Below are 11,319 nucleotides of genomic sequence, written 5' to 3'. Positions count from 1 at the left end.
AGGGAATATGGAGAGGAAGAGAAAGGCCTAGGTATGGTTGCATGGGTATAGAAGGGAATGTCACCAACTGCACCTCAAAATAGGCATATAACATAATAGGAAAAGACTGCAGTACTCATTGCAACTTTTCCTTAGGCATTTGAAACAGATTGCAAAATCTAGTGAATAATTTAGTATCATTAATTAATTTCCGGCAATATGTTTTCATTCAAAAAAGGGATTCATGAAAAAGGATGGATGACTGACCATTGCCAGTTAGTAGTCACACCCAATTGTAAAATAAACCAAGGACAAGTCTTTTTCCACCACTCTTATGGAAATGTTTGTTGTAGGCCGACCTGGGTGTAATCTGTCAGGGTTGCAATGCAGACCACTAGTGTGTGTAGGCTATATCAATAACACGCATTTTTAATTTCTTGGCACATTTCAGACAAGGAGTTTTGTGATGTTGATGAAAATACTAATACTGTTGCAACAGTTGTGTTCTTGTAGGCTACAATGTATTATAAGCAGGTGCTGGTGCAGTAGTCTACAAACTGATAAACCCTGGCATAGCGAGTTTTGGGGAAATTAGCTTTAAAACTGGAACATTTTCTTTCAGCCTCATGGCAAAAATTTGTAAAATACCACGACATTTGCTATAAAACCGCACATTTTTCTCTATGCCCCATTGCACAGGGCTTGCGGGGCCGTGAAACAGCGCTACACCACTGCCAATACAATGTTGCAAATATGTTATGCTATGACCCATATCCCTGAAGAAATCATCTGTTAAACAAATAAGAGAAGGATAACTATCTATAGGCCTACCCCCAACTCTGCTAAAGTGAACAACATACATGTGACAAGTAGGAACTACATTCAGGAAGTAAAGAGGGCACCTGACCAAAGATGGTGGATAAATGAAGATGGTTCACTCAAGCAGTTTACCATTGAAAAAAATGGTCCGTTCCGGTCTACTTAACGGGGTGGGTCTCTCATAGACACTAATTCAGTAGCAGCTGGGTCCGGACCAGAAAGAAACAGCGAGTGGGGTGTCTCGCTTCCTATTCCGTCTCTGACCTTGGCAGTAGCCAGCAGGTAAAGGAACCATATCCAGAGTTGTCGACGCCAAGTTATACTAGCATAGAATTAGAACAATGTTTCACAAAATCAGATCAACTAGATAGTGCTGGCATATCACGGAATAAAACTGCCTGTTTATGGACAGAGGTGAGATTATTATGAGTCGACACGCTCAAAATACATCCTGCATGAATCCCAAATACTTCCTCATACGATTCCGCCTGCTCACTATCAGAACAACAAGCATTGGCAAATATGGTTGCCAAATGTAGCGTGCACTGCAGTCATGTTTTCCGGTGATACCATCGAAAAAAGCTTTCAAGCAAATATAGGACAATAGCAATTCAACAACAGGTGTCAGCCCCCCCTTATTAAACTTACCTTGGTGTAATATAAAATCCACAGCTCATTCAACCTCTCCTTCGAAGCCATTCTCCACCGTCCTTCTGTGTGTAATTCCTTGGTTTCAGTATGAAGGTATCATTGTACTTTTACATTTGTTTTCAATAAGAGCGTTAAGATTGTTTCCAGAAAAAAGGACGAAACATTGATCTCTTGTAACATCTTGGCAACATAGCTCGCAGTATCCAAAGTGATCGACAGACAGAATATTGTATGCTCTCCCCAAAGTTTAGCAGATTGCCAAATTAATTATAAAAGACATGGTTAAAAAAAACAATCTGCCGTGGATATCATGTCAAGAGCAAGAACAGATCAGGAATTCCAAAGCAAAATAAACCCGAATGAATATGATGATCCCCCAATTGCGAAGTAATTCCCACGGACACAGCAGTCCGATGGTATCTTATTATAATACGGTTTACGTCTTAATATACAGTTATGCATCTCCTTCCATATCTACAGTAAAGTGTCGGCGCAGTGAAGCGACAGGACGTTGACTCCACGCCGTTCTGTAGAAGTCTCCTAAACATCCACTTTTTGGAACGTTCAAGCAAACCCTCTGGCTTCGCGACAGACTGCGAGCGCACTGTAGTATGGACAGGTAATATTCTTAAAGATACATACACCCTTTAAAAATGTCCATCTGGAAGTTATAACTAAACATTTAAACAGGACTTACAAAGGCTATAACATGTTGTATGTTATAATATTTACGTTATCAAATTGAATATGATGATGAAGCCCAAATATAATCAAACATTGTCATCTCACAAAATACACTCTTAGCAGCCCCATCAAACTAAACAAAGATCATAAAGAGCATCATTATCCTTCAAAAGAGAGAACAATGTGCATATTGAACTGACAGGCAATGTGGGGATTTCTGGGAAATGACAATAGTCTGTGCCAAATGTTCCCAAAGGATTTGTCCTAATTACTTGAATCAGCCTATGGTTAATTGGAATAGAGCTAGAAATCCATTTCTATGCTATAAACAGACATGTAGAGGCCGTTTCCCTGACACAGATTACTCCTAATACTGCACTTAAAAGCATTTTCAATGGGGATTCTTAATTGAGCTTGGTGTTTAGTCCAGGACTAGGCTGTGCCCTGGAAACCATCCCATAGTGTGTTTCTCTTGAGTCTTGCCCATTGCCCACTTGGCTTGTGGATCTCTCTCTCTCTCCTCTATAAACACAGCCATCCAAGCTGATCCCTCCCCTTTCCAGTGTTTATATCTGACAGTAAGAAGTACAGAGCACTAAAGCCATAAAAGCAGAGGTATTAAACAAATATATAACCATGACAGGTACAGGCTTACAGTGAAACATCTATTCAACAGGGAACAGTATGGTACACTGTATGGATTTCCTATACTGGATCTTGTTAATTCATGTATTTGAACAAATGAGGGGTAGAAAGACACGTTAGTCTCAGAAACCAAGAACTAAAATCTTGCGTAATTGCGTCATGAGTGATTGTGTGTACATAGGCTATATCATTGGAAAACATATGTAATTGAACATGTACAGTTAGTTGTGTATACGGAAGGGAATAGCTTCCTTATTGTGTCAGTACAGATGGTTCCTTATTTCATGGTTCATTGAACAAATTACAAAAGACAGACAAGAAAGAACGTAATAGTTTTACTTCAGCCAGTCAATATTTGAGTTTTTTTTTTTACGGTCAGATTTTCAAAGACTTACTGATAATTTAACGTACCAACTCAAAGATGTTCAGTCAAAGGTGGAGCTTCGGGGAAACTACACTGTTTAAACGGGTTGGAACTGGAAGGGATTGGGGTTGGTATCCCGGGCCGGTATCCTCGTTCCAATACGATAACACTGCCTCTCAATGACCTCACACTAGTCACTCAGGGGCTCCCGAGCGGCACAGCGGTCTAAGGCACTGCATCTCAGTGCTATAGGCGTCACTACAGATCCTGGTTCGATTCCAGGCTGTATCACAACCGGACGTGATTGGGAGTCCCATAGGGTGGCGCACAATTGGCCCAGCGTCATCCGGGTTAGGGTTTGGCCGGGGTAAGCCGACATTGTAAATAAGAATTTGTTCTTAACTGCCTTGCCTAGTTAAATAAAAATGTTATTATTATCAATCTAATCCATCATACAGTCAATTTCCTCTGTCCCATAATCTGTAGCTTTGTAGAGGAACTGTGGATTACACCCCAGAGGCTGATAATAACTGATATACATAGGATTGGATAGACAATTTCTTTTGATAAAGACTCAAGATTCAAATGTCTGGGTTTAGTACATTTTTTTGTAAGAAGGGAGAAAAAAACTATATTTCTTGTATGACCAACTGACACAAGTTAGTGATTGTGTGTGATGGTGAGTTTTTAACACAGAGCCAACCATAGAGATCCTATTAAATGTGTATTCTAATTCCTAATTCTATGGGAAAAACACTGGTCAACAGGAGGATGGCCACAACAGAACCTCCAGGCAGGCAGCTGTAATATTGCCATGGCAATGGCCTACATTCCACACCAGGACCTACCCACTACCCAGTGCTGGCTGGGTGGCCCTCTTTTGGGCCTAGCTGGGCCTCTCTCTCTATATGAAGGATGAATACAAAGCCACCCTCACTCACGTGCTGATTATAGACTGACAGTGTAAGAATATCATTATTTGTGTTGAGAATTCAGGAGCATAGGCTATACTGAAAAGATTTGGCATAGGTCCTCAGATCCTCAAAAGGTTATACAGCTGCACCATCGAGAGCACTGGTTGCATCACCGCTTGGTATGGCAACTACTCGGCATCCGACTGCAAGGCGCTACAGAGGTTAGTGTGTATGGCCCAGTACATCACTGGGGCCAAGCTTTGTGCCATCCAGGACCTCTAGACCAGGCAGTGTCAGAGAAAGACCCTAAGAATTGTTAAGGCTCCAGGCCACCCAAGTCAGACTGTTCTCTCTGCTATCACATGGCAAGCGGTACTGAAGCAAATATAGGTCCAAAAGGCTACTTAACAGCTTCTACCCCCAAACCATAAGACTGCTAAACAGCTTCTACCCCCAAACCATAAGACTGCTAAACAGCTTCTACCCCCAAACCATAAGACTGCTAAACAGCTTCTACCCCCAAACCATAAGACTGCTAAACAGCTTCTACCCCCAAACCATAAGACTGCTAAACAGCTTCTACCCCCAAACCATAAGACTGCTAAACAGCTTCTACCCCCAAACCATAAGACTGCTAAACAGCTTCTACCCCCAAACCATAAGGCTGCTAAACAGCTTCTACCCCCAAACCATAAGACTGCTAAACAGCTTCTACCCCCAAACCATAAGGCTGCTAAACAGCTTCTACCCCCAAACCATAAGGCTGCTAAACAGCTTCTACCCCCAAACCATAAGGCTGCTAAACAGCTTCTACCCCCAAACCATAAGGCTGCTAAACAGCTTCTACCCCCAAACCATAAGGCTGCTAAATAGCTTCTACCCCCAAACCATAAGGCTGCTAAATAGCTTCTACCCCCAAACCATAAGGCTGCTAAACAGCTTCTACCCCAAACCATAAGGCTGCTAAACAGCTTCTACCCCCAAACCATAAGGCTGCTAAACAGCTTCTACCCCCAAACCATAAGGCTGCTAAACAGCTTCTACCCCCAAACCATAAGGCTGCTAAACAGCTTCTACCCCCAAACCATAAGGCTGCTAAACAGCTTCTACCCCCAAACCATAAGACTGCTAAACAGCTTCTACCCCCAAACCATAAGGCTGCTAAACAGCTTCTACCCCCAAACCATAAGGCTGCTAAACAGCTTCTACCCCCAAACCATAAGGACTGCTAAACAGCTTCTACCCCCAAACCATAAGGCTGCTAAACAGCTTCTACCCCAAACCATAAGGCTGCTAAACAGCTTCTACCCCCAAACCATAAGACTGCTAAACAGCTTCTACCCCCAAACCATAAGGCTGCTAAACAGCTTCTACCCCCAAACCATAAGGCTGCTAAAACAGCTTTCTACCCCAAACATAAGCTTCTACCCCAAACCATAAGGCTGCTAAACAGCTTCTACCCCAAACCATAAGCTGCTAAACAGCTTCTACCCCCCAAACCATAAGGACTGCTAAACAGCTTCTACCCCCAACCATAAGCTGCTAAACAGCTTCTACCCAACACCATAAGACTGCTAAACAGCTTCTACCCCAAACCATAAGGCCTGCTAACAGCTTCTACCCCCCCAAACCATAAGGCTGCTAAACAGCTTCTACCCCCAAACCATAAGACTGCTAAACAGCTTCTACCCCAAACCATAAGACTGCTAAACAGCTTCTACCCAAACCATAAGACTGCTAAAACAGCTTATACCCCCCAAACCATAAGACTGCTTAAACAGCTTTCTACCCCAAACCATAAGACTGCTAAACAGGTTCTACCCCCCAAACCATAAGGCTGCTAAACAGCTTCTACCCCCAAACCATAAGACTGCTAAAACAGCTCTCTACCCCCAAACCATAAGGCTGCTAAACAGCTTCTACTACCCCAAACCATAAGGCTGCTAAACAGCTTCTACCCCCAAACATAAGGCTGCTAAACAGCTTCTACCCCCAAACCATAAGGCTGCTAAACAGCTTCTACCCCCAAACCATAAGGCTGCTAAACAGCTTCTACCCCAAACCATAAGGCTGCTAAACAGCTTCTACCCCCAAACCATAAGGCTGCTAAACAGCTTCTACCCCCAAACCATAAGGCTGCTAAACAGCTTCTACCCCCAAACCATAAGGCTGCTAAACAGCTTCTACCCCCAAACCATAAGGCTGCTAAACAGCTTCTACCCCCCAAACCATAAGACTGCTAAACAGCTTCTACCCCCAAACCATAAGACTGCTAAACAGGTTCTACCCCCAAACCATAAGGCTGCTAAACAGCTTCTACCCCCAAACCATAAGACTGCTAAACAGCTTCTACCCCCAAACCATAAGGCTGCTAAACAGCTTCTACCCCCCAAACCATAAGGCTGCTAAACAGCTTCTACCCCCCAAACCATAAGACTGCTAAACAGCTTCTACCCCCAAACCATAAGGCTGCTAAACAGCTTCTACCCCCAAACCATAAGGCTGCTAAACAGCTTCTACCCCCAAACCATAAGGCTGCTAAACAGCTTCTACCCCCAAACCATAAGGCTGCTAAACAGCTTCTACCCCCAAACCATAAGGCTGCTAAACAGCTTCTACCCCCAAACCATAAGGCTGCTAAACAGCTTCTACCCCCAAACCATAAGGCTGCTAAACAGCTTCTACCCCCAAACCATAAGGCTGCTAAACAGCTTCTACCCCCAAACCATAAGGCTGCTAAACAGCTTCTACCCCCAAACCATAAGGCTGCTAAACAGCTTCTACCCCCAAACCATAAGGCTGCTAAACAGCTTCTACCCCCAAACCATAAGGCTGCTAAACAGCTTCTACCCCCAAACCATAAGGCTGCTAAACAGCTTCTACCCCCAAACCATAAGACTGCTAAACAGCTTCTACCCCCAAACCATAAGGCTGCTAAACAGCTTCTACCCCCAAACCATAAGGCTGCTAAACAGCTTCTACCCCCAAACCATAAGGCTGCTAAACAGCTTCTACCCCCAAACCATAAGGCTGCTAAACAGCTTCTACCCCCAAACCATAAGGCTGCTAAACAGCTTCTACCCCCAAACCATAAGGCTGCTAAACAGCTTCTACCCCCAAACCATAAGGCTGCTAAACAGCTTCTACCCCCAAACCATAAGGCTGCTAAACAGCTTCTACCCCCAAACCATAAGGCTGCTAAACAGCTTCTACCCCCAAACCATAAGGCTGCTAAACAGCTTCTACCCCCAAACCATAAGGCTGCTAAACAGCTTCTACCCCCAAACCATAAGGCTGCTAAACAGCTTCTACCCCCAAACCATAAGGCTGCTAACAGCTTCTACCCCCAAACCATAAGGCTGCTAAACAGCTTCTACCCCCAAACCATAAGGCTGCTAAACAGCTTCTACCCCCAAACCATAAGGCTGCTAAACAGCTTCTACCCCCAAACCATAAGACTGCTAAACAGCTTCTACCCCCAACCATAAGGCTGCTAAACAGCTTCTACCCCCAAACCATAAGACTGCTAAACAGCTTCTACCCCCAAACCATAAGGCTGCTAAACAGCTTCTACCCCCAAACCATAAGGCTGCTAAACAGGTCATCAAATGGCCACCAGACTATTTACATTGAAACCCTTTTTTATGCTGCTGTTTATTTATGCATTTTCACTTTATCCCACCTACATGTACTGTATATGTTTCCTCAATTACCTCGACGAGCCTGTACCCCCGCACATTGACTAACCGGTACCCCCTGTATATAGCCTCTATAGTTATGTTACACATTGACTAACCGGTACCCCCTGTATATAGTCTCTATAGTTATGTTACACATTGACTAACCGGTACCCCCTGTATATAGCCTCTATAGTTATGTTACACATTGACTAACCGGTACCCCCTGTATATAGTCTCTATAGTTATGTTACACATTGACTAACCGGTACCCCCTGTATATAGTCTCTATAGTTATGTTACACATTGACTAACCGGTACCCCCTGTATATAGTCTCTATAGTTATGTTACACATTGACTAACCGGTACCCCCTGTATATAGCCTCTATAGTTATGTTACACATTGACTAACCGGTACCCCCTGTATATAGTCTCTATAGTTATGTTACACATTGACTAACCGGTACCCCCGCACATTGACTAACCGGTACCCCCGCACATTGACTAACCGGTACCCCCGCATATTGACTAACCGGTACCCCCTGTGTATAGCCTCTATAGTTATGTTACACATGGACTCGGTACCGGTACCCCCTGTATATAGCCTCTATAGTTATGTTACACATGGACTCGGTACCGGTACCCCCTGTATATAGCCTCTATAGTTATGTTACACATGGACTCGGTACCGGTACCCCCTGTATATAGCCTCTATAGTTATGTTACACATGGACTCGGTACCGGTACCCCCTGTATATAGCCTCTATAGTTATGTTACACATGGACTCGGTACCGGTACCCCCTGTATATAGCCTCTATAGTTATGTTACACATGGACTCGGGACCGGTACCCCCTGTATATAGCCTCTATAGTTATGTTACACATGGACTCGGTACCGGTACCCCCTGTATATAGCCTCTATAGTTATGTTACACATGGACTCGGGACCGGTACCCCCTGTATATAGCCTCTATAGTTGTTATTGTGTTTATTCAAAAATAAAACTTATTGTGTTTGTATTATTTATTTTTTATTTACTTAAAAAAATACTCTTCATTATTGCTTAAGCTTGTAAGTAAACATTTCACTGTAAGGTCTGTTGTATTCGGCGCATGTCACAAATAACGTTTGAATTGATTTTTGAGGATACTCAAGAGAACTGAAGAATCGATCACTGTGGGACTGTCTTTATTATGTCCAGAAAAACGGATTTAACACCATCTGTAAATACACACTGCTTTCATTCTTTTAAATCATTATCCAACCAGCTGCATGCAGCCTGGTCCAGGCCAATGGACGAAAGCCTCTGAATAAGTACTGAGTGATCCATAGTGTCGGAGGCTTTAGACAGGCCAATTAAAGAGGCCGCACAGTGTTTCTTCTTATCCAAACAATTAAGAAAATAATTTAAAACCAATGAAGTAGCAAAGATGGTCCTTTATTTAATCTGGTCTGAAACCTGACTGGTGTACATTTTAGAATACATTTCCTAGTTTAAAAGGATATACATTTAGGTTTTCCAAGGATTCTAGAATTTTTGCTAGGCAAGAGAGTCTGGAAATAGTTAAATAAAGATTTAGGTCACACAGATCACCACCTTTGTGAAGGAGTATATGGGCCACCTTCCAGACCCTTGGGAATTGTACCAGGAATGATATTAAGGTAAAAAATAATAGTTATTATTCTGCATTCAGAGGAGCAGAAAACTGCAACAAGAAAGGATCAAGCAAATCAGCCCCAGTGGATGTTTTTTTATCATCAATCTTGTGCAAGACGTCCTGCACATCACAAGTGGAAAGCTGTTGAAATGAAAACAAAGATTCACTAGAGATTGACAGAATTTCCATTGAGCCAATTAAAGTCTGGGAGAGGGGCAGGCAGTCGACTGGTTGACCAGGGTCAACTGAACCACAACTTATTAGAAATAAAAAGCCTTCCAAGATCAAATGAAATGTTTATTTTTTTGCACCCCTGCATATTTTCTCAGTTAACAAGGTGCCAATGTTGTACAAGGCAACCATATAGTTTGATGTTTCATTGAAAAACTTTATAGAGGCCTGATTGTTGATCATGATGTCCTGTGACATTATTGCAGGCTTTTCAGCCTTATAATTTGATAGAATTTTGCCTTCTACTTTTTCTCTAGTAAATGCATAGGTTTAAAAAAATACATATTTTATAAGATATTCTGATGTTATTTAGTGTTATTATTTTGCACATCATTTAATACAGTAGGCCCCAGGAGCCTGCCTATTTGCTCAGATGTTCAGGCCATGAATCGATGCGCTCAGCACTCGCTTCTAAACCTTTGAGAGTAGCTACTAGCTAGTCCTATGAATCGATTTCCGAACCACGACAACACAGCGTGAAACAAAAATGGAGCAATCGGTTGGTTCACTGCAGGAACAAGCATTAAAAAGGAAAGAAAGACTTAAAGCTTTGAGAGGTCGACAACTTCAAGTGAGTATAACCCATCAATAAAAATGTCTGTTTTGTAAACAGTACAAACAGAATTAGCTAGCTCGCTACCAGCTGTTTGCGTTAGCTAGGTAACGTTAGCTAGCTGATGGAAAGAACAGGAGCTAGTTACACACAGCATTGCTCTTGACATTCGTTTGAAATGTACATAGCTAGCTAACGTTAGCTGTGCAGAACGGATTAACTGGAAGCTCAAATAACAGATTCTACATGGTTCTACAGTTCGATAAGTTAGATTTATCTTGGCCAGGTCGCAATTGTAAATGAGAACTTGTTCTCAACTTGCCTACCTGGTCAACTTGCCTACCTGGTTAAATAAAGGTAAAATAAAATAAATAAATAAAAATAACTACTAGGCTAGCTAACTAGCTGTCTGTATTTAGCTTGCTATGCTAGTTAGCTAGTTAGCTAGTTGTGAACTGATGGTGAAATTAGCTAGCTAGCTATGATGGGATAATTTACTCAAACATGTTAATTAAACGTGTTAATGTTCATTAATCGACTGTTGATATTAGCTGAGAATTCTCAACTTTGTTCTCTCGGGGTTGTTTTGATAACTGGTCATGGGATTTGCAAGCAACAACCTGTCTAAATGACTATCGCCCCTTAGTAAGCACATCTGTAGCCATGATATGTTTTTGAAAGGCTGGTCATGGCTCACATCAACACCATCATCCCAGACACCCTGGACCCACTCCAATTCGCATACCGCCCCAACAGATCCACAGATGACGCAGTCTGTTCATGTGAGAATAAATTGACTGTCACAGTGCAGCGTTCAACACCATAGTGCCCTCCAAGCTCATGACTAAGCTAAGGACCCTGGAACTGAACACCTGCAACTGGATCCTGGACTTCCTGACGGGCCGCCCCCAGGTGGTGAGTGTAGGCAACAACACATCCGCCACGCTGACTCTCAACTCGGGGGCTCCACAGGGGTGCGTGCTTAGTCCCCTCTTGTACTCCCTGTTCACCCACAACTGCGTGGCCAAGCACGACTCCAATTCCATCATTAAGTTTGCTGATGACACGGCAGATGATAACCTACGACTATGAGACAGCCTATAGGGAGGAGGTCAGAGACCTGACAGTGTGGTGCCAGGACA

General features: G+C 42.9%; 1 protein-coding gene across 1 annotated transcript in view; it reads left to right on the top strand.

Annotated features, from left to right (window-relative positions):
• Positions 1–10,014: 10,014 nt before the first annotated feature.
• Positions 10,015–11,319, top strand: part of LOC116352797 (coiled-coil domain-containing protein 12) — a 28,825-nt gene continuing 27,520 nt past the window's right edge. The window contains exon 1 of the mRNA XM_031816400.1: positions 10,015–10,195. Coding sequence (XP_031672260.1) covers positions 10,112–10,195 — 84 coding nt within the window. The 5' untranslated portion in view covers positions 10,015–10,111. The remainder of the gene's footprint in view (positions 10,196–11,319) is intronic.

This window comes from Oncorhynchus kisutch, unplaced genomic scaffold, assembly GCF_002021735.2.
Source record: "Oncorhynchus kisutch isolate 150728-3 unplaced genomic scaffold, Okis_V2 scaffold787, whole genome shotgun sequence".
NCBI lineage: Eukaryota > Metazoa > Chordata > Actinopteri > Salmoniformes > Salmonidae > Oncorhynchus > Oncorhynchus kisutch.
Note: the sequence above shows the minus strand (reverse complement) of the source record. Positions and strands in the feature narration are given on the sequence as shown.